Source organism: Odocoileus virginianus, chromosome 18 (genome assembly GCF_023699985.2).
Source record: "Odocoileus virginianus isolate 20LAN1187 ecotype Illinois chromosome 18, Ovbor_1.2, whole genome shotgun sequence".
Classification (NCBI taxonomy): Eukaryota; Metazoa; Chordata; class Mammalia; order Artiodactyla; family Cervidae; genus Odocoileus; species Odocoileus virginianus.
Genome location: NC_069691.1, coordinates 23126388 through 23151217, shown reverse-complemented (window position 1 = coordinate 23151217; position 24830 = coordinate 23126388). Strand labels below are relative to the sequence as shown.

At 36.3% G+C, this 24830-nt stretch overlaps 1 protein-coding gene across 2 annotated transcripts in view; it reads right to left on the bottom strand.

The window, feature by feature from the left end:
* UHRF2 (ubiquitin like with PHD and ring finger domains 2) overlaps positions 1-24830 on the bottom strand; it is a 71044-nt gene that overhangs the window by 5274 nt on the left and 40940 nt on the right. For both annotated transcript variants that reach the window (XM_020904573.2, XM_070480458.1), the window contains 10 exons: positions 20482-20591; positions 18432-18618; positions 12872-12995; positions 12383-12490; positions 10043-10147; positions 8079-8185; positions 4524-4686; positions 3703-3843; positions 1815-1908; positions 1325-1482 (listed from right to left, as the gene is read on the bottom strand). In XM_020904573.2, the coding sequence (XP_020760232.2) occupies positions 1325-1482; positions 1815-1908; positions 3703-3843; positions 4524-4686; positions 8079-8185; positions 10043-10147; positions 12383-12490; positions 12872-12995; positions 18432-18618; positions 20482-20591 (1297 nt within the window). The remainder of the gene's footprint in view (positions 1-1324; positions 1483-1814; positions 1909-3702; positions 3844-4523; positions 4687-8078; positions 8186-10042; positions 10148-12382; positions 12491-12871; positions 12996-18431; positions 18619-20481; positions 20592-24830) is intronic.

Genomic DNA, 24830 nt, shown 5'->3' with positions numbered 1-24830 from the left:
TTTGAACTGTGGTGTTGGAGAAGACTGTTGAGAGTCCCTTGGACATCAAGGAGATCCAACCAGTCCATCCTAAAGCAGATCTGTCCTGGGTGTTCACTGGAAGGACTGGTGTTGAAGCTGAAATTCCAATACTTTGGCCATCTGATGTGAAGAGTGGACTCATCTGAAAAGACCCTGATGCTGGGAAAGATTGAGGGCAGGAGGAGAAGGGGACGACAGAGGATGAGATGGTTGATGGCACCACCGACTCAACTGACATGAGTTTGGGTAGGTTCCGGGGGTTGGTGATGGACAGGGAGGCCTGGAGTGCTGTAGTTCATGGGGTCGCAAAAAGTCGGACAAGACTGAGCAATGAAACTGAACTGAACTGATTCATTCCTTAGTCTAAAAATAGTTATCAGGAAGATTTTTCCATAATAATGACTAAAAGCAACACAAAAAATATGAGAGTTTCCCCTAAATCCACGTAAAAGGCACATATAAGATATGCATTAACCCCGTTTCAAACACACAGAAGTTCTGGCCAATGCCCTCAGAAAATGAAGAAAACATAGGAAGGAAGGAACTACTAAAAGGTGATCAAATGGAATTTCAAGAGAGGTTACTAGAGTTCACCCACAACACCCACACATCACATACTTTGAAGGAAAGGAAACAGAAGAGTAATGTACTACACCTGACAAGGGGCTAATAACTAAGAAAGTTGAAGAATCAAATTTATAAGCAAACTGAGAGACAAAAGCAGTGAGCCAAGAATGAAGAGACAATTTATATTTGGAACCTTTACCTTCTGGGATTTGATAATAAAAATTCATTGCAAAACACAGCTTAACACAAAACCCAAACATCAGTTAAACTTGAAATTCCTTTCACTTTAAAATGTTATGATTATCAAAGAAAACAAAAAAAAAAAATCAAAAATGTAGGAAATACTTAAATGCTGGTTTTTATTTTACTCCTAGGCTGAACATATGAGCACTGAAAATTGTGCTGAACTGCTTAAGACTTATTCTATTAGGTAACTTTGAAAAAAATTTTCCTGATGAGTTTTAGATTAAATTGAATGTGTTCCACAACTGAAAGTTCTACCTATGAACAGTACCTCATACAGTTTAAGCACAAAATGGTCAAAAAACCACATCTAAGAGGCTTAAAATCAACTTAAAAGCATGTGAGTGTTGCCGCATTTCTGAAAGGAGCACTGAGTGAGAAGACTGGATAAAAGGATTAAGTTTTAACTGCCTTGTGAAAATGATAATTCATAGGGAAATTATTTTTCATCATTTGTTAATATTAGAAACTCTTTTAAAAAATCTTTACATACTGGTCCTTCCACAAGAGATGCAAGAACTTCATCCCATAGCTTCTGGTTTTGATGATCTTCTCTGATTAGATGTTGCTGCTGAGGTGTTAGTTGGAAAGCCTCAACTGCTTCTGCTGAATCTGATGGTTTGAGGACTTTGGAGGCACTTGGACAATCATCTAGATTTATTTAAAAATATATCAGCAGACTACAAGTGGTTCTAAGCAGAAGAGTTAATTGGCACCAATTATGCTTAGCATGAAGATGACAGCATAAAGCAGCATCTAACTTTCCCATAGTTTAGGATACTTCGTGGTTTAGGCTCTGACATTTTTCAAATACACAAATATCCCACCCCACTCCACCCCCACCATACACACACACACACACACACACACACACACACACACCCTTTTTCTTTTCATTTCTTATGAGTTTTCAACTTACTTTTAGTATTTCCCTTTATTAAAAACTAACTTATTTGTATTTATGTTCTTAGATCATTACCTACCATCTGCAGATGGCCTTTTTGAGGTTCCTCTGGCCTTCTTTGACTGTCCTTTAGTCTTCTTCCCTTCCTTATCAGAAGGGTAACCTACTGGATACTGATGAGGGGAAAAAGTGCAATGTAGATTTAACCTTCATAGAGAAGAGAGGTTAAAGGAAAATGGGGAGGTATCTATACTTTCCCTAAGTTAAAAGGATTTATATAAAGGACACAGACATCGAAAGAAACAGAATTCAAAGGACAAAAGATTATTAAAAATCCCCCAATTCAGTGTAAGATTATATAGTTTTGACTGTTAAGATATTCCATTTTACAACGTCATGATTTTAGTTTCAGACTGAAAAGAGAAAAGAACAGTTTACAAGTTGTGACTAGGGGGCTTAAAAAGTTTGAAGAAAAATGTAGAATTAGATAGCAAGGTAAGTTTCTGTCTCCTAAAATTAACAGGCAGATAGGGTGAGGCAGGAGAGCTTTTAGAAGACCTAAAGCCACTACGTTACTGAATTCTTTATCAACTAAAAGGTAAGACTTTAAGTAATAAATTCTACCCAATTACCCTTGTGTTTTATTGGCTATACATTTTTTTGGACATGCTTTGTGATAACACTCATATTTAAAGCTCAAAATGTTACAAATCTCAATGATATTAACTTATCATAGATGACTGGCTTACATGCTTCTTTCTGTTCAACTGTTTCACAGTTAACCTATCTAGAATACTGCTCTGTTGAACAGTAGACCTGAAAAAAAAAATCTTCTGAAAATGGATTTAACAATAGGTTTTGAAAATATTTAGTTATAAAAGGAATGATTTTGGCAGTTATTTTAGCAGCTGACAGATCTCATTTAAACAATTCCACGAGTTTAAAAAGAAGAAACAAAACAAAAAACAGACTTGCACTAGAAGAGACACACTCACCTGCCTGGGTGGTCAGACACTTGCCCATAGTTCAGCCCCTACACATGCAGTGTGGGCAGAGCCAGGGGAAATGACAAAGCTGGTAGTCTTTACGAGAAGCACAGTGATGGGCAATGATGGAGGATAAACTCAAACCATGCTCTGAAGTCAGTGTCAGGGACAGAGTCTAGGGTGTATAGGCAGTGGAGGGGGAATGTAGCCATACCATCCATTATGCACACAAAACTAACGAAGTCTTACATGGGTAAACAGCTGAGCATGGGCAAAGAGAAAAAAAAAACAAGGCAAAGCACTAAAGGTGGTGACAGGACAAGGAAGCAGCTTGGAGGGGGAAGAGAGAAAAGGGGTGAGGAAAAGTGAGAAGGGTAGAAAGCAGACCACTCTTATAAGCCACCTCCCCCCTTCCCCTACCAGAGACACACCCCCTGTGCCCTCTAGCATAAAACTTCCCTTCTCAAGGTCTCCTATACCTCAATTTCAGGTATCCCTTTCCCTCATGCTTAAAGTCCAGAGTGAATCAGAAATACAGTTGACCCTTAAACAATGTAGGAAGTTAGGGTGGGGCCAATTGTACAGAAGTAAAAAATTCCTGTGTACCTTATGGTTGGCCCTCTGCATCTGGGGATTTAACCAACAGCAGAAATATACTGCAATATTTGCTACTGAAAAAAATCCGTGTGTAAGTGGACCCAGGTAGTTCAAGCCTGTGGTGTTTAAGGGTCAAATGTATTTTACTTTTCATTGTCAAGCCCAGTTTTCCCCAAGCACAATTCTTGGTCTTAGGGCAGTTTGACACCTAGGAGGCTGCTTTTTTACTTCTTTTCCTTTCCTATACTTGTGTGATCTCATTCCTCACCCCTTACAGTCCACTGACCAACTGCTGTGGGTTATATCCAGTGTTAAGGCACACAGATAGTACACAGGCATACATTTTAATGAACATACATGTAGCCTAGACAAACGTAATCTAACCTGTAAACGTAGACATAGTCTCCTTGACCGTTCTATTCCTTCTGAGGTCCATGGAGCAGGCTCAACATCATCTCTCCTTAAAAGATAGCGCCAAACCAAGAATCCATGGCTTGATGAAATCTCTGGCCAGTATTTCACCACCTAAATCATAATATTTCAGCTAGTTTGAGATGTACAGTTTAGACTTATTCATAATGTCATGTTAGTGTTTTAAGTAAACTTGGCAGAACTAAATGCAACTTTGAAAGATACTGGCTTTGCTGGAATATTAAGTAAAAAGTATGCACTAAAATATTGTTTTGACTTTATTTCCTAATTATGATAATTCCCATAAGGGCAGACTGCTATAAATTTCAAGTTGTAGCAAGATTATGCTCATCAATATAATTTTACATAGTAGATTAAAATGGTGGCAGTAGATGCCTTCATTTTTAAAACAAAGAATGCATCCTATTTTAAAATTATAATGTGCTCTACTTTGAAAAATCTATTACAGTTAGAATCATTCTGGAAGATATAAGAATCCAATATTTACAACGGCCAAGTTATTTGAACAGTTTTATCATAAGAGTGTATCACTTATAAAAAGCTTAACCCCAAATATAACTCTGCCTTTAGGGACTTCAGGTAAGTCTTAAAAGACAAGTATCAAAATTAAGAGCTTGTTTTGTGCATGTTCTATTTCTAGAAAACAGAGAAAGACCAACTAAGAAGGTCTATTGTTTCCTTTAGCCCACCCACAGTAGAGCAGTTCCCTGTGGCAACCCTGTCTTGAAAGCCCAGGAAGAATGACTAACAAGATGTCATGCCAGATAGAGCACCTTATAAATGCCATCATATCTGTTGCCTTCTTCAGGAGCATATTTGCTGATCTTCCTCCCTTTAAAACTGCGTATCACTCTGACTGGCTTACCAGCTCTCCAATTCCGAGACTCTGCTCCAATTTTATCATCCAATGGAGCATCACAGTTTAGGGCCAATGCCCTAAAAAAATAAAACAAAGTCTTTATACCAAGTAATCTTTCTTCAAGTATATAATCACATCATTAGCTAACTTAAAAGGTGAATTATGCCTTACCTGATGGTTAAGATTCTATGATTCTTTCCATATTATTCCAGATAATAGGATTATGCTTTCCCCCACCAGCAGAGAAGACAAATCAGTTTTCTGATGTCACCCCCAAGCCAGGGGATTGGTTCTCAGATAGCCTGTAGGGTTCTTCTGAAAGTAATAACATCTGTGCCACGTATAATAGAAAACAACTAGAAATACATGGAATTTTCTTTAAATAACGTTGTTGAGGGGAGGGAGAAAGTTGGAAGACTAAAGCAAGTTGACTGCTGTAATCATTATTTTTGAAGAGGGAATAAGGTAAACTGTGGGAATAATGTAGAAAGAAATCCAGAAAAATAAATTTGTCTGCAAGGTACAAATGACCTTTCTTGGTCTACTTTCCATATTCCAGACAGAGATTCCTTAAAGTTTAGAAGATAATAAAGAACAATTTAATATGAAGATATCCTTTAAAGATTTCCAGTAAAAAGATAAGTTTAAATAAAACTGAAGCATTCAAATACCTGTGCTAAATCATGACAATAAAGATTTTTGGCTGCTCAAGATCACTACATTTTACTGATGACACATGATGACGAGGAGGAACACTGAGCTGCAAGCGGCACTTGATTTAGCTGAACCTTCCTTAGTATGTGTTCTCATCTAGTGGTAACTAATCAGTAAGGTTATTAGATGTTAGAAGACCTTTCTTGGGGAAACACAGTCCTGCCCTTCAAAAGACAAACTAGAACTATTTAAAGTTAGTATTTTTCCTCTAAGATAGTGGTAGCCAACCTATTTGGCACTAGAGACCCATTTCATGGGACACAATTTTCCCATGGAATGGGGTTGGAGGAGGATAGTTTCAGGATGATTCAAGCACATTCCATTTATTGCACACTTTATTTCTATTATTATCACATCAGCTCCACTTTCAGATCATCAGGCATGAGATCTGTGAGGTTGAGGATTCCTTCTGTAAGACACGTGTATTCTAACTTAAGTGGAAAGAATCCACTGAGAACACTTAAGGTTAAAAAAATATACACAGACACCCTCCCCTGAAATCTGGTAAAATCAGATATGAACAAAATGCTTTTTTCCAGAGTATAGTTCTTTTTATGTAGGCTCAAAAAAAAAAAAAAAAATTTAAGACTAAATGACTAATCTATTATAATCTCTATCATAGTTAAAGTAAATGAACTTAAGTGTTTTGTTAAAAAAATTTTTTTAGGTGTCATTAAAGCTCATTATCTTTTTTTTTGTTAAAATCTCAAATGGGAAATGCATTAGAACTCTCTCAAGTAGAACAAACTGTAGCCATCAATTCCAGCATTGGTATTATTTATGGAATATCTACTGAGGTACACATACTTCATCCCCTAAAAGAACTGAGATAGAGATATGTACTATCTCCCCGTTAATGAGTAGAATGCTTTGGTGCCACAGGTACCTTCCATCATAATGAATGCCACCACTAACTGGCATTATGAACTCACTTCCAGTTTCATGTAAGTGTGTAGTCTGTTCATGTCTGTGTAGAGTCTAAGAGGATGAAACGAGGCAAAACAAAAGGCTTTTCCATTACTCTGTCCACAGCTCAATCGGTTGCCCCTAATTGTCCTGATAGAGGATGATCAGGTTACCTGCTGCCCTTTTCAGTTTCATAAAGTGGAAGAGCTGAGAAGAAATAGGAACAAACTTCTTAAAAGCAAGGAGCAGGTATCAAACTACCTCTCAGTAGAGAAGCAAAAAGGAATTAGACCATATACCCTCCAGGAAAGAATATACTATGGGTTAAAGCTAAGGGTCTTTTACTTGACTTTTCATGTTTATAGTAAGACACACAGGTATCTTTGCCTAAGAGGTCTTTACAATCACAAAGTATATGCACAGTTTAGTGTATAAATTAACTGAAGAAATGTTAGCATCTCTGTGATAAGTTAATCCTGAATTGTTCTGAGTTACTATTTCATTTTCACTACCTTCCTTATTAATATAGACATTTTTACTGCCTGTCAATTATTTTCTGAGATTGTAACATATGATAAACAGGGTATACTTATTAGATTCTTCCAAGCTTGAAAAGAAATTCTCATGTACATTACAAGTGCAGGTAGTTACAAAGGAAGTTTCATTCAAGTCAAATAATCTTATTATTTAAAAAAGCCCTTTTGCAAATCAAGATACATTGACAATACACATCAAAATATTTCTAATTCTTTTTAAGATCATTCCTCCTAAAGAATTGCTTCCTCATTAGAAAAAGACTGCATAGGTACTAGACTTCTACCTCAACAATGTTTTCACCAGCAAATCTGATCTGTCTCCTCTGCTGGTTCAATATAATAATCCTACTGTCAGAAATAATATAGAAGGAAGACATAAAAACAGATTCTATATAACTTGGAATACAACAAAAGTCTTCAAACCACAAAGTATATTCTTTACACAGTAATCAGAAATTAAGGGCACACTACTTAAAACTGAGTCATTTAGACTCAGGAAAGCGAAACTCACTTTTATTCAATAGCCCACAAAATATTCTTAATAATAAAATACAAAAAGTTTCAACTTTATCATTGCAAAATTTTCACTATGACAAGTACAGCATGGTCACTGCTATCTGATGGTTTGGGTCACTTAATCTATTTCTAGTGCTAGCATGCATTTACAAAATAAAACATTTGAGTTAAACTTTCTATTCCCATGGAAGCTGGAACATCATAAATTCTTCTGTAGGATAAAGCTGGCACAAGGTGGCTCTTTCATAATGATGCTTTTTTTTTTTAACCACTTAAAAGACATCATAAATTCAAAAAGCACCTTGTGTAGTTCTGATTAAGTTATCTGATGTTTCATGCACATAAATGTGGCTTTTAAACATAACCCTATTTCACATTAGTCTCTTCTAATAAGAAGTTTCTCATTTTAAAAGATAAATTTGTGTTTAGTAGAACAAAACTCTGACCTATGCAGTAGTAGGCAAGCCACCTTGCCCTTAATTTCACTTAAATTATATGGGTTTCTTTTCTTCAAAGTTTTCAACATGTTTCCAAATGCAAAGCACACGTATTAAGACTGGGAATTATGTCATTTAAAAAAGAATAATACTAAGTTAGAAAGCTTATAAGTATTTATATAATACTTATTTATAATTAATTTATATTAATCAGGTAATAAGATTCTTATTTTAGCTATATTAACTTACACTTTAGGATTCTTCTCTACAGTGTAAGTTACAAATTACAGTCCTATAGTCCAACTGTTAATACAAAGCCCAAATTCTAAAGTTTTTATAAACTCCAACAATAAAGAATACCTGTTCATGTTTGTTAACGTTTGATCAGCCGACGGTGCACCAATTCTTTTATTACCAGCAAGATTTTTACCACCACTCCCAGTGTATGTGAATTCATCACCTCGGTCCTGCAGAAGAACATTTTTGGCATTAAACATCTAAATCCAGGTATGATTTTACCAATTCTTATTTCATTGCCAGAACTTTGGTTAGGATGTTATAAGCTGACATGTTCTCTCAAGGTATCTACCAAAATAAGGGAAAATTCAAATATAGTCTTGTGTGTAATATACCTTCAAGCTCCATCACTTGATCTAAAGATTTCATTTTAATATTATAGCTTCCAACACCTCCAGACATAACTATTCTTGTAATATACAAATAATCTATAGAATGTTACAAAATAAGATCTTATAGGTTGGCAATATTAATTTAATTCAATGTTATTAAAATAAATATATCAATACTATGTTTGTAGGTTCTTTACAGGGCATCATTTTAATAAATACTCCAAAACTGATTTCTCAACAGCAATCTATACCACAATCCTAATAGCACTGTAAGTTTCTCACATTTCAAAATCTATGGGTTTAGCCAGGTTATATTTGGGTAAGACAACTGCATATAATTAAGAAGAAAGTTAGAAAAGAATTTAACTACAGATTTATATTGTTAAGTTTCTACCTGATTCAGTACTTAAACGAAGAAAACCAGCAGTATGTAAATTACTTCTACTAACTCTATCTTAATAGTGGTTCTTCAATGCAAGATTATTTTAATTAATTCAGACTGAATATAATGACTTTTTTTACTTCATTCTTGCTTGTAATAAAGGTTTTTCATCTAATTTTTCCTTTGGACTAAGAATCAGAACTAAAATTTCATGATTTTAAGTGTTTTTATACGTCCCAAAACTTTAGGGACCCTCTGCATATCCAAACTGAGGTTTGGGTTAAACACTTTGTTGATTCAACACTGAGGTTTATATTTTAAGGAATAAGGCATTAAGGAATTCATCTTCAGTGTATACATCATTTGAAGAAATTCTAATAAAAAGTACATATTAAAAATTCCAGAATACTTAAATTGATCAGATACGGTCTTTCAGACAGTATCTGGATTGACTTCACAATGGCAGTTTGACAGTTTTTTTTTTCCTCACCATTTTTTTGAGGGGTAAGCAGTTTCTTAAAGAACTAATCATGCAACTACCATACAACCCAGCAATTATACTTCTGGGCATTTATCCCAAAGAAACAAACACTCATATTTACACACACAAAACCCCCTGTACACAAATGTTTATTGCAACATTATTTGCTGCAATGGGTGAATGGTTACACTGTGATACACCTATATCAATGGAACACTACTGAGCAATAGAAAGGAATGAACGACTGACACATGCCACAATGAGGATTATGCTGACTGAATAAAGCCAATCCCAAAGATTATACACTATATGATTCCATTTATAAAAAATTTTTAAGTGACAAAATTATAGAAATGGACAACAAATTAGTGGTTGTCTAGAGTTAAGGGGTATTGGGAAAGCAGAAATAGTATGGTGACTAAAAAAGGGCAATGTGAGGGACCCTTGCAGTAAGGAAAATGTTCAGTGTTCTGAATGTATAGCAGTGTCAGTATCCTGGTTGTGATATTGGCCTAGTGTTGCAAGATGTTACCATTGGCTGAAATTGAGTAAAGGGCACAGACATTTCTGTATTATTTCTAATGCTACATGTCAATCTACAATTATGCCCAAATTAAGATGAGCTCTAAAGAAAATGTGACTATTTTCATTGCAGTAATCAGCACATGCAATGATTAAAGACGCTGACTGATTTACTATGTTACTTGTATAGAACTGACCACTTCAACACAAAAGTGATGCTAAAAGAGATGGGATTTATCCTCGACAACGCTTTGTATTTTACTGAATAATCAAGACAGGTTCTAAAGAACAAGGTTGCATCATGACTTACTACTTCATCCGCAAATCCACCAGCCAGGACAAGAGAGTAAGCGCCATCATTACTCCGACCATGAATTCCACCAACATGGGGTCTATGGACACCTGCTTCGCTCACCTGTAACATCAAGTGAGACTCAAAATACCTTCAAACAGCTCATTAAGTTAATTTACAAAATGGTTTCACATATGTTACTGTATCCTAAAAGCTTCCAACTAAGAACCGAATGTCACCCAGAATTCTACGTTTTGCTCAGACTTTACTTCTCCCCAACTATATATTCCTCAGGTACTGAAGTAATGACTCACAAAACTGCTCAGGCCTAGAATTTTGAGTTTCAAGCAACTATTAAATAATCATCATCCTGTGCTATTGGTAATTCCAGCTCAATTCAGGTGAAAAATAATTTACTATCAGTTTTCCAGAACTCCTCTTCTCATTTCTCATCTTTCATTATGGTACTGTTTCCTAGTCAAGTCAAAGTGAAATTGTTAGTTGCTCAGTCATGTCCGACTCTGCGACCCATGGACTGTAGCCCACCAGGCTCCTCAGTCCATAGAATTCTCCAGGCAAGAATACTGGAGTAGGTTGCATTCCCTTCTCCAGGGGATCTTCCCGACCCAGGGATTGAACCCAAGTCTCCTGCATTGCAGGCAGATTCTTTACCATTTGAACCAGCAGGGAAGCCCAGTCAAGTCAGACAGACAACAGTAATTTCAGCCTCATTTTTCTGTATTCTTCAAACCCATCTGGTTGTAAACATTGCTGATTTGATTTCCTAATCTTCTCAAATCCATCATTTTCCACAGTCACTGATATAATTCTAATTTGAGTCATAAATACTTAAAACATACCCTTTTTCACTGCCTCCAGCTTTGTTCCTTCAATTCCTTCTACCCATCACAAACAGAATAACCCTTTTAAGAACAAATCTTCTTTTAATTTTCAAATGCTTAACATGTATTAAATGGTCGTAATAGATCAAGCCCAAGTTAAGTATTATATGTTGCCTTCTCTCAACTGGGCTCCTACCTACTTTCTCATCCTTATATCCAGTTTCTTCTTTATGGAATTTATACATCTGAGCCCAATTACTCAGTAAAACTCAAACATAGCACTCATTTTTAGTTTATTACAATGGGCTTACTACATTTCCCCATATACCTTTAATTCTGGCTCACTTAAACTAAGTGTCACTTCTTCATGTACTTCAAACTCCCCAAGAGAAGTATTCTGATTTACTTGTTTATTACACAACTGTTCTCAGAGTAAAGCAAACTGAAATCCAAGCCTGTACAGTGGGCTGGGTAAAGAGGTACATTAAGTCAATGAGAAGCTGATAAAAACAACAGAACCTGGATTGAGGCCTTGGAAACACCAAGTATTTTAGAAGCAAGGACCATCTGACTCTCAGCTTCATGAACAACCCCCAAAATAAATCTGTGCTGAATCTTCCCTAGTTCCTAAACTGCAAATCTATCCTTCTAGTTATTCAAGTCAATGGCTTCAAAGTCATCTTAGACCATATTAATGAGGTTTTTAGAATTGGGGAATGAATGATAGGTATACAAAAAGGAAAAATTAAAAACAAAAAAAATAACCAAAGAACAAGACAATTAAGTGGGAGTTGGTGATGGACAGGGAAGCCTGGCATGCTGCAGTCCATGGGGTTGCAAAGAGTCGGACTCAATTGAGTGACTGAACTGAAATGTATTTTATAACTTATTTTATATATAAATATTCTCAATAATGCATAGCATAAAAAATAAATATGATTGTACAGGCATACCTCAGAGATATTTCAGGTTTGGTTCCAGACCACTGTAGTAAAGTGAATATCACAATAGAACAAGCCACATGAATTTTCTGGGCTCCCAGTACATATAAAAGCCACTATTTACACTATATTGTAGTCTTAAGTGCTTGATAGCATTATGTCCAAAAAATGTACATATCTTAATTTAAAAATGCTATCAGAAAAATGGCACCAATAGACCTGTTGGACAAAGTGTTGCCAAAAACTTTCCATTTGTAAAAAACACAGTACTTGTTAAACTAAATGCCTATTCTTCAGAATACTGAATAATAACTTTAACTACTATAACAATAACAGAAAAATAAAACAAAGTGATACAAAGGCTTAGATGATGCCCAAGTCCACGATGTTATGTTCCTGTCTGCTAAGCTATGAGGAAGTGCCTAATCATCCTACAGGAAATCGTTCACTTTAACAAATGAATGCCAAATGATAACTACCTACATCACTTCACTTAGAATCAACTGACATTAACACTGCTACAATGTGAGGTATACCCAATTTTACTCTTTTGACTAAGTCAATCTAAAACATACCTGAACTCTAAATCTCCAAGTTGATCCAACAGGAACTCCAGGAATAGGTCCATAATGATTGGAAGGAACAATAGTACATTCTCTAGTGCGACCAACACAGGCCATTCCCTACAAGGTACCAAACAAGTTGTTTGAGAAATCTTAAAGAAAGCCCTTAATCCCCATAAAATGCAGATAAAATAAAACCCTACAACTTATGTGATTAATATTTAACTTTTTTTTCCCCTTTTTTTGGGCCACACTGCTCAGCATGCAGGGTCTTAGTTCCCCAACCAGGGATCGAATTCACACCCTCTGCAGTGGAAGAGCAGAGTCTTAACCACTGGGCCATCAGGCATATCCTAACAATCTATATGATTAATCAATATCGTTATTTGTTAACATTTCAGATGATCACTTATACCATTACTACTACTGGAATCGAAACATTGTAACTTGCATTACAGTTATAAACATTATAGCTAGGAAGAAAAAGACTTCCTTCTTTACCCTGCCCCAATCTCTTCGGCTTTCAGTACTAGCTGATGGCATCTTGGCTTTCTTTTTACTCATCTTGAGCCTTTCACCAGCCTTTACAACTTCACTAGAATCAGTTTTACAGGAAGGACAATACCTTTAAAAAAAGAGAATTTTGATAATATTATAGTATCGTCAATAACAAATAATGGCCTTTCTGGTTTAATTTTTGAGATGTGTAATACTTGGTGTATATTAGAGTTTCAGTGGGCATTTCAGTACTAAACTTTCCAAAATATTTACATGATTAAGCTTGCCATTCTTTTAGAGAACTTAATATTTTATTATCAAATTCAGTGCACAAGCCAAACAAGGCTATCCAATCCAAATGGCACCATAAACTCTGATCTTATCACTAATTCTCAGAGCAGACATCATTCATCTGAACTTTTTACCATTAAAACAAAAATGGTAAGAATAGATGATTCCAGACTGAACAATGAACCATGGAAACTGATATATCTCCCCATCTGAACTGGTTATTAGAATTTTCAAAGTAAAGAATCTATAGCCAATTATAACAAGTATACCGGATTCAAGGATGTTTGTCTCTAGCTCAACTTTAATTCTCTACAGTTGTTTATCCTTTAGCCTATTTGTGGTTGTTACGCTACTATAACTTGAGTTGTTTGTTGTTGTTTAGTCACTAAGTCGTGTCCCACTCTGAAACCCCATGACTATAGCCCACCAGGTTCCTCTGTCCATGGGATTTCCCAGGCAAGAATACCAGGGTGGGTTGTCATTGCCTTCTCCAGGGGATCTTCCTGACCCAGGGATCAAACCTGTGTCCCCTGCACTGGCAGGCAGATTCTTTACCACTGAGCCACCAGGGAAGCCCACTGTAACGTATATATCATTATAAGCTGCCCTGTTATAATTTCTGAAAAGCAAAGCATAAGTATATATATACAGAATGAAATGGGGCTATTTTTGAGTCACAAAGAAATGGAAACTTTGGGTATATCCAAAGATCAACTTGCCATTCCACCCATTAATCTTATATTTCTTTTCTATATTTTCACAAAGATAATGACATCTATACCCACTAGTTAATTTTGAATACCTAATTATGAGATGTTATATTTAGTACTACAGACAAGATATGTAGACAATTCAGACTTTGAGAAAATTAGCTGGGCAGTGAGATATAGAAATAAATCCAAGGCAAAATTATGTATGATAAGGCAATGAATATTATCAAGTAAAATCCCTACTAATCTGAAAAGCAGAAACACTTCCAAAAATTAATTTGTTTTAAGAAAGACTGTTTTACCTGATATGCTAACCTTCTAACTATAATTTTATCAAAGATCTTATGATGAAAGCAGGTATCATCTCTAATGAGAAAATGAGTTCAGAGACTAAATATTCAGACAATGTGATTTGGAAAAGTAGAAAAGATGTAAGGTTAAGGAATTTCAGATGACGTGAAGGACCTCAACATGAATGTAGAAATACTTCACAGAGTAATCTAAGACTCCTGTAATTATAGTCATCCCTGGGATCAATCTCATCATCAGGTTTGTTATGAGTCCAGGCACTATTTTGGCACGGGGTAGGGATAAATGCTTGTGATTAAAATATTTGTAAATAGTTAAGGAAAATTAGTACACAAAAGGAATCAATTTCAGAAAATGGTTAAGTGCTATAAAGGAAGTATAATGGTATAAAAGAAATACCTGGAGTAACAGGCAAATTTGGCCTTGGAGTACAGAATGAAGCAGGGCAAAGGTTAATAGAGTTTTGCTGAGAGAACGCACTAGTCAGAGCAAACACCCTCCTCCAACAACACAAGAGAAGACTCTACACATGGACATAACCAGATGGTCAACACTGAAATCAGATTAATTATATTCTTTGCAGCCAATGATGGAGAAGTTCTATATAGTCAGCAAAAACAAGACTGGGAGCCGACGATAGACTCTTTACTGCCAAATTCAGTTAAATTGAAGAAAGTAGGGAAAACCACTAGACCATTCAGGTATGACCTACATCAACTCCCTTATGATTATACACTGGAAGTGACAAATAGATTCAATGGATTAGATCTGATAGAATGACTGAAGAACTATGGATGGAGGTGTGTGACACTGTACAGGAGACAGGGAGCAAGACAATCCCTAATAAAAAGAAATGCATAAAAGCAAAATGGTTGTCTGAGGAGCCTTACAAATAGCTGTGAAAAGAGAAGTGAAAGGCAAAGGAGAAAAGGAAAGATATACCCATTTGAATGCAGAGTTCCAAAGAATAGCAAGAAGAGATAAGAAAGCCTTCCTCAGTGATGAATGCAAAGAAATAGAGGAAAACAACAGAATGGGAAAGTCTAGAGATCTCTTCAAGGGAATATTTCATGCAAAGATGGGCTCAATAAAGGACAGAAATGGTATGGACCTAACAGAAGCAGAAGATATTAAGAAGAGGTGGCAAGAATACACAGAAGAACCATCCAAAAAAGATCTTCATGACCCAGATAATCATGATGGTGTGATCACTCACCTAGAGCCAGACATCCTGGAATGCAAAGTCAAGTGGGCCTTAGGAAGCAACACTACGAATAAAGCTAGTGGAGGTGATGGAATTCCAGTTGAGCTATTTCAAATCCTAAAAGATGATGCTGTGAAAGTGCTGCTCTCAATATGCCAGAAAATTTGGAAAACTCAGCAGTGGCCACAGGACTGGAAAAGGTCAGTTTTCATTTCAATCCCAAAGAAAGACAATGCCAAAGAATGTTCAAACTACCACACAATTGCACTCATCTCAGATGGTAGTAAAGTATTGCTCAAAATTCTCCAAGCCAGGCTTCAACAGCAAGTGAACTGTGAACTTCCAGATGTTCAAGCTGGATTTAGAAAAGCAGAGGAACCAGAGATCAAGTTGCCAACATCTGATGGATCACTGAATAAGCAAGAGTTCCAGAAAAACATCTACTTCTGCTTTATTGACTATGCCAAAGCCTTTGATTGTGTCGACCACAACAAACCCTGGAAAATTCTGAAAGAGATGGGAATACCAGACCACCTGACCTGCCTCTTGAGAAACCTGTATGCAGGTCAGGAAGCAACAGTTAGTAATGGATATGGAACAACAGATTGGTTCCAAATTGGGAAAGGAGAACGTCAAGGTTGTGAATTTGTCACCCTGCTTATTTAACTTATATACAGAGTACATCATGAGAAATGCTGGGATGAAGCACAAGCTAGAATCAAGATTTCTGGGAGAAATATCAATAACCTCAGATATGCAGATGACACCACCCTTATGGCAGAAACGAAGAACTAAAGAGCCTCAAGAGGAGAGTGAAAAAGTTGGCTGAAACTTAACATTCAGAAAACTAAGATCATGGCATCCGGTCCCATCACTTCATGGCAAATAGATGGGGAAACAGTGGAAACAGTGGCTGACTTTATTTTGGGGGGCTCCAAAATCACTGCAGATGGTGACTGTAGCCATGAAATTAGAAGACGCTTACTCCTTGGAAGTAAGTTAAGACCAAACTAGACAGCTTATTAAAAAGCAGAGATATCACTTTGCCAACAAAGGTCCATCGAGTCAAAGCTTTGGTTTTTCCAACAGTCATGTATGGATGTGAGAGTTGGACTAGAAAGAAAGCTGAGCTCTGAAGAATTGATACTTTTGAACTGTGATATTGGAAAAGACTCTCGAGAGTCCCTTGGACTGTAAGGAGATCCAACCAGTCCATTCTAATGGAAATCAGTCTTGAATATTCATCGGAAAGAGTGAAACTGAAGCTGAAACTCCAATACTTTGGCCAACTGATGTGAAGAACTGACTCATTTGAAAAGACCCTCATGCAGGGCAAGATTGAAGGCAGGAGAAGGGGACAAGAGAGGATGAAATGGTTGGATGGCATCACCAAGTCAATGGACATGAGACTGAGTAAACTCCGGGAGCTGGTAATGGACAGGGAGGCCTGGTGTGCTGCAGTCCATGAGGTTGCAAAGAGTTGGACATGATTGAGCAACTGAACTGAACTGACTGATAAAGGAGATACATCACGGTTAGTGCTATTCCAGATGAGATTAGAAGAGCCAAACCTATCAAGAGTCCAAGCAAAGAGACATTAAGTGTAAAGGTCCTGAGGCACAATAAGGAATGGTATGTTCTGAAGAATACTGAAAGTAGGCAGAGGTTGGTTCATGGACAGCAAGGGTTTAGATTTTATCCTAAATTCAACAGTTAGACATTAGGGGTCTTAAACAGGTGAGTATTCTGATTCAGGATTTAGATCATTCTGCTGCTATGGCAAGAAGGATAGCTGGTAGACAATGTGAAAGCAAGAAGACTAGCTGTGCATTCACTATAGAGTTCCTAGTGACCCAGCTGGTAAAGAATCCATTTGTCAATGCAGGAGATGCCAGAGACTCAGGTTCAATTCCTGGGTTGCAAAGATCCCAGAGAAGGAAACAGCAACCCACTCCAGTACTCTTGCCTGGAAAATTCCATGGACAAAGGAGCCTGGCAGGCTACAGTCCATGGGGTCGTAGAATGAGACACAACTGAGCATACATGCACACATGCATACAGTTCAGGGTACAGATGGTGGTTGAACTTGGTAATGAGAGTAGAACTGTACATCCAATAACATTAGCAAATCTTAAAAGAGTATGTGACGAAGGAGAAGAGAGAAATGAAATGAAATTCAGCTTTTTCCTCAACAGGTGGATGAAACAATGGTATTATTTACTGAAGACTGAGTGAGGAGTAAGATTTCAGAGGATATGTTTGTGGAAATCAAGATCTCCACTCGGAGTCACTAATTTTGTAATGCTAGTCAAGCAAGCAGTTGAATATAGGAACATAAAGTTCAGGTAAGACTGGGTCTGAAAATATAAATTCTGAACCATTTGCTCGGTATTTAAAGTCTCATCATTGCATGAAGTCATATAGGGAGCACTTTGGAAAATAAAAGAGGAAAGTGGTAAGAGATACAGAAGGAAAAATCAACTAAAAAACACTGTGCAAGGCTCTCTACAGTAATGTAAAGCATCTGAAGCAAAGGAGTAATTATCAAATTTGCATTTTTGAAAGAACACAGACTCATATTGGAGAATGGACTGGAGGGATTAAAAAACACACTGGGAAAACCCAGAAGGATTGGGTGGAGAGGGAGGTGGGAGGTGGGGATCAGGATGGGGAATACATGTAAATCCATGGCTGATTCATGTCAATGTATGACAAAAACCACTACAATACTGTAAAGTAATTAGCCTCCAACTAAAAAAAAAAAAAAATGGGAGTGAGAGATCAGTTCAGAAGCTGTTGTAGTAACTGAATAAAGGTACCAATGCCAAATAACCATTAGTTATACAATTTTAAGCACTTCAGTATATACTATGTAGGCCACTTGTCTTCTGAGATGGACCGCATCTCTGCCAGGAGAAGACATGTATCTCTCTCAATAAATCCACCCCTTACACATTTGTATCTTTAGAAATCTACTTTCGGGGCTTCAAATACATATTGCACATTCAGTTCTTACATAGTAACAACAAAAATCCCCTGATAATCATACCAGTATTCCTCTTCAGGGACCTTATCCAAAGGAGGATTCAGGCAGTAAATATGATAGGCCATGTTACATTCATCACATAGAACTTGCATGTTGGGTTCCTGTTTTCCACCACATACATGACAGGAGCAAGAACGGCATTTCTTATTTGGGTCTCCACCACAAGAGTCACATTCAGGGTCATTTTTCCCTATTAAGAACAAAATTATAGCAAGCCCAGTCTTAAAATCATTTTTATGTCTATGAATTTTATAAAGAAAAACCCATGAGAATAGCACACAGCTTTTTTTTTTTAAACAAAAAGAACCATATAGAATAATTCAGTTCAAGACTTTAATATTCCTCAAATGTGCTTCAAGATGCATAGGGGTTATACAGTGAACTCATGGGGCATCATAAGATAGATTAAAATTTCCAGTGAAATAACTGAACAAAGTTGTTCGGAAATGGAAGTGTTAGGTAACACCTGTTCTGCGGATCCAAACCTTTCCCTAGGTGGACTAAACTAGGAGGGGTGCACCTGTTAGAAGTCAGCAAATCTATTTTGGTTTTGCTATGCACCCAACATACTCTTTATTAGTAAATACAGTACCTAACAGTTGATTTTTTTTAATCTTGTTTATCTGTTGGTTCAGAATTCTGGCAACTAACAGGTTCCACTTATTGCCCACCCCTCCTCTGCCAGTCTCTTCCATCTAAATCCAAAGTACTTTTTGCCAAAATGTTCATCTGAAATTATAAAATGAACATATATACACAAAAGTCTTATAGTAATGCTAACAGCAAAAGTTAAATTTAAGTATCAAAAGAGTAACAGTTGGATAAATTTTATGAAAAATGAGGTAAATTTACAATAACTATAATATAGAGATCACCAAAATGAAACTGCAGAATAAATTTTTTATACAAAACTGTATAAACACACAAAGATGAATTATATAGATAAAGAAAGATGTCTAGAATGACATGTTGCCAAAGGTATGTTTAGATTTCTGGCTTAGAGAGATCAATGGCAGTCTGGCTGTGGCTCTAAAATGGTTTCCTTACACAGGAGTTCAAAGTTGTAGCTATAACATGATTAGCATTGGGCAAAGAACATATATATGCAGATATACTGAGAGAGAAAACACAAGAAAAACCTAGTCAATTTTTCTTTTGTGTTTTACTGACAGCAAGTCACATTAAATAAGTTTACTCAACAAGTTACCCTTATTCCTAGAATACAACCATACAATCATACACAGTATGCCTTAAAGTTCTTAATTCAAGTCTAGATGTATTAGCACTGCAGTCTCAAAAAATGAGTATGGCTTAAACCAGTAACATGGAAGTCTAATAATTAATCTGTTAAAGGACTTGTCTTGTTCTAATTCTGCACAACTGTGGTTAAGAGGATAGGCAGGACTCTTTAATCTTGAATATGTCTTTTGCCAGAATATATGAGACATTGACATGGACACATGGCAAAAGGTCAATGAATTGTTCTCCACACACACACAAATCAAAATTAACAGAGTATGAAACATTGCAACCTATTTGGAAAGATAGCAACTGAACTATGAAGGAAAAGATATAGAATTTAGTCCTACCTTTGTTACCAACTAGCTGCATGAAATTATGTTACACACAATGAGGAGATGAGGCTACATTCTAACGATTACATAAACCATCCATTACCTCCCAGAAATTCAGGGCTCAACCAGCATTATTCTTCTCAGGCTCTACTAGTATAAAAATAAGCCTCATTATTAAATATTAATCTTAAATGGCCCCATTACCAAAGTGGGTTTTTTTATTAGGACAGACTCTATAATAAAGGAAACAGCAAGAAAATGGCAATAAAATCCCAAGATGAGAAAATAGTCTTTGAAAACAAATTTTATCATTTGAGAAAAATCCATTAAACCAAAATGATCTTATATCAAAATGGCTGTCTTGAAAATAAATTTGCATGGTCTTTAGTTTTGTACTTCCTCAAAAGTCATTCCCTGGCCAGTCAAAATGGCAATCCTGAACAATACATGCAGTCTCGGCCCGTAAGAAAGATCCATACTTAAAAACTTTCCATCTGCCAATGAAAGAGGATGGGCTCCAGGTTTCTCGATCTTGAAGATTTCATTTATGAATCTTATCTGACAGTCATTTAATTTTCCTTCAGAACCCCTGTTTAAAAAAGGAAGAAAGGTCAGCAAAATCTAAACCATATGCAAATAGTAATTAAGTCAGTTTCAAAACTCACTGAACACTACTAAAAATGGGGTAGTAGCTAATCACTGAATTATTGTTTCCAGCAGTAGGAAAAGTCCAGTGATTAATATTTGAAGTTAAAATGTAACTTTAGTTTAATATTAGAAAAAAAAAAAATCAAGACTTAGACCATTTGGTGAGAAGACACCTATTTTGTAAATTTAAAGATAAGGTAAAATGATACCCCAAATTAAAATGTAAGATTTAAACATATTTCCAATAAATATGCACTTTTCTGAGTAAACAGATGACCTCATTACAAAGAAAAGTCTTTCAAATACTAAGCCATATTTTTCACAGACATATTTATAGCTATTTGCATATACTTCTTCAAAGTTTCTTGCTGTAACTATAGATTTATATAATTCTCCTTTTAATCTATCAACTTTTGCTTTATATTTTAAGATATATTATGGGGTACATACAGACTAAGAATACTTAAATGTTCTTATGAAATGTCTTTCTATCTCTAGTAACGCATTTTGTATCACAAGTGTACCTTTGGTTTTTTTGGTTACTATTTGCTTGGTGACTTTTTCAAATATTTCAACTTTCTTTTAAAACTTTTAATGTCGAATGCAAACAAATGCAGAAAATTTATAGATAGATGTATAGTTTAGCCAATTAAAAGGCACATATCCTTGTGCCTTTTAAGAGACATGAAAAGAGACAGGACTATCAACTCCCTCAGCACTTCACAGCCTCCCTCCCAAGTCAAAACCTCTTCACTCCCTCCCAAGAGCCATATTTATGTTAATTTTCTTCAATCTTCTCACCTGTCTTCCTCCCTAAGTATATGATATAGTTCTGAGTTTCAAAAACTAAATTCCCAATCTTTTCCCTTATAACTTGTTGACGAACCCCCACCATTTGTCCTACAGTTTCCCATGGTTTTGATTTTGATATCCACATTCCCTAAGTTTATTTCAGTTTTTTCTGTCATTTATGATTCCAGTAAATCAGTAGTTGGTCTGGTGAAAAGGTCAAAAACCGTTGCTTTGAGGCATGTTTTTAAAAATAAAGTTTTACTGGACACAGCAATGCCTATTAGTTTATGTATTCTCTACGGCTGGTTTCATGATACAGCAGCAGAGTTGAGTTGTGACAGAGACCATCTGGTGGCCAAAGGTTAAACTATTCACTATCTGGCTCTTCACAGAATAAAATTGCTGACCCTTCTCTGTGTTTACTCAAATAGGTTCATTTTTTGAGTAAAATCATCTACAGGTCTATTTTCATCAGTAAGCACCTAATTATTTAGTTGTCTTTTCCTATGATGATAGCAGCCACAGACGCTCAATGACTAGATTAATTCACTGGGGACTGGATAATGTTGATATTCTAGTTCTTTCACTCCCTTTTCACTTATTTGCTGAAATAATTCCATAAAGAGAAACATGACCACATCAATTATTTGGTAACTCAGTGGTATAGCGCATATAACAAATACTAATGGAATACTTTCTTTAGCAGTTAAAAAAAAAAATAGCTCTCAAACGTTCTATGTATGTGACCAATCAGCTTAGCAGTCTTTGTGGGCTTCCTTGTTAACTGCGAGACATGATGTTCCTAGTTCTTCTTGTACATTTCAGCCTCTGGCCTGTCATCGTATCTCCAAGGAAGCCAGGTTTTTTAGGTGTGTGTGTGTGTGTGTTTAGTCGCTCAGTAGTGTCTGACTGACTGTGACTTCATGGACTGTAACCTGTCAGGCTTCTTTGTCCATGGGGATTCTCCAGTTAAGAATACTGAAGTGAATTTTTATTTTATTTATTTATTTCATTTATTTTTATTAGTTGGAGGCTAATTACAATATTGTAGTGGTTTTTGCTCAACAATCCCTTCACCTCCAAAAAAAAAAAAAAACAAAAAAGAATACTGAAGTGGGTTGCCATGCCCTCCTCCAGGGGATCTTCCCAACCCAGGGATTGAACCCAGGCCTCCTGCACTGCAGGTAGACTCTTTACTGTCTGAGCTACCAGGGAAGCCCACAAATACTGGAGTGGGGAGCCTATCCCTTCACAGGGGAACTTTCCAACCCAGGAATCAAACCAGGGTCTCCTTCATTGCAGGTGGATTCTTTACCAGCTGAGCTATCTGGGAAGCCTTCTTTTAGGTGGAAATGGTTATTTCAAGACCACAATTTAGGCACTAAAAAGCTTACTGCAACTGGACTGATTGCTATTTTCAGGTATTTTTAGTGGACAAAGCTACAAAATTGAGACACACACATTAATACATATGTAACATACCTCATGAGATCATGCAAACACTTTCTGTTCAAATTCAGGACTGAAGGGTAAGTTTGCTTTTGACAAAACAATTATTTATCTGTTTCTCTTTTCTTTCACAATCAGAAAACTAGAATCTTTCTTTCACGATCCTAGTTCTCAAAGACACCAGGGATGCCTAAATGAGAATGCTACAAGTACTTCTTTGCTTTACTCCACATTACACATAAGACATTTTCACCAGTTGTCATCAGGATTATAGAAAATACTTTAAAATTTCTTTGTATATTTCTTCCATGTGTTACAGTTATAGCTATAGTGTCAGACCATAAAGCTGTTACATACTATCCATAAAGCCATTACATATTATACTTTCTCCTTTATGTACCTCCTTTAGTCCTATTTCTAGATATAGAAATTTTAACTTCAAGTTAGATGGCACTCCAAGGTGACTAGCAGAAGTAAAATCAAGTATCTCAAAGAACCCAACTTCAGTCAGTCCAATAGCAATTTTAAGATACGCCCTAGTTTCATAGATGTTAAAATACAGAAAAGTTAATTTCAGATTCTATGAAATACTGTATTTCGTGAGTATCTATTCTAACTAGTTCTTAGAACAGGGTCTGACACACAGCAGCAAACAGCAACAAAAACAAAAATCAAAGCATTAACATTATAGTGGTATGATTGGCAAAATAATAGGCCCCAAAGATATCTGTCATCAGCCCAGGAACCTATGAATATATTACCTTACATGGCAAACGGACTTTGCAGACATTATGAAGTTAATAACCTTTAAATAGGATTACCTAAATAGACCAAAGGTAATCATGGGGGATCTTGAAAAGTAGAAGAGGGAAGAAAGACCCTGAAGGAAGATGTGACTAAAAACAAATAGTCAAAGATACAACTTTGTTGGCTTTAAAAATGGAGGAAGTAGGCCATAGGCCAAGGAACTGGGAGATCCCTAGAATCTGAAAAAGGCAAGGAAGTAAATTTTTTTTTCAGAGTTTCCAAAATGGAACACAACCCTGCTGATACTTTTAGCCCAGTGAAATTTGTAAGTCTTCTGCCTTACAGAACTGTAAAATAATAAGTTGTATTATTTAAGCTGCTGCTGCTAAGTCGCTTCAGTCATGTCTGACTCTGTGCGACCCCATAGACGGCAGCCTACCAGGCTCCGCCTTCCCTGGGATTCTCCAGGCAAGAACACTGGAGTGGGTTGCCATTTCCTTCTCCAATGCATGAAAGTGAGAAGTGAAGTCGCTCAGTCGTGTCCGACTCGTCGCAACCCCATGGACTGCAGCCTGCCAGGCTCCTCTGTCCATGGGATTTTCCAGGCAAGAGCACTGGAATGGGCTGCCATTGCCTTCTCCAATTTAAGCCACTAAGTCTGTGGTAATTTGTTATAGCAATAAAGGAAACTAATACAAGTAGGGCAAGAGAGAATAATAAATGTCAGATGATAATCAGTATCATAAAGAAATTAAGTTACACTAAAGGAAGAATTTAAGTAACCCATGCCGGGTGTGTATGATTTCACATAGCACGATCAATAAAGTTGTCTTTCAAAGTGATGTGTGAATAAAGAAATAAAAGACAAAGCCAGTCAAATGAATACTGGTGTGGTGTAGACCAGTAAGAGGAAACGGTCAAGGGCAAAGGCTCTGAAACAGGAGCATGTCTGTATGATTAATCAACACAAGGAGGCCAATAAGGTTGGAATACATTGAACTTTGATTTATAATTTGATATGGACATCAAGTTTATATTCTGTAAAAATGGTACATTCAAAAATAAGATCATCACTACAGATGTTATGATAAACAAGTACAGATAAAATTTAGTAAATGAAACCCTATAAAAAAGATGCAAAATATGGTAAGTATATTCATAGTCTGAGTGAGGTTAAATATTTTTTTTTTGC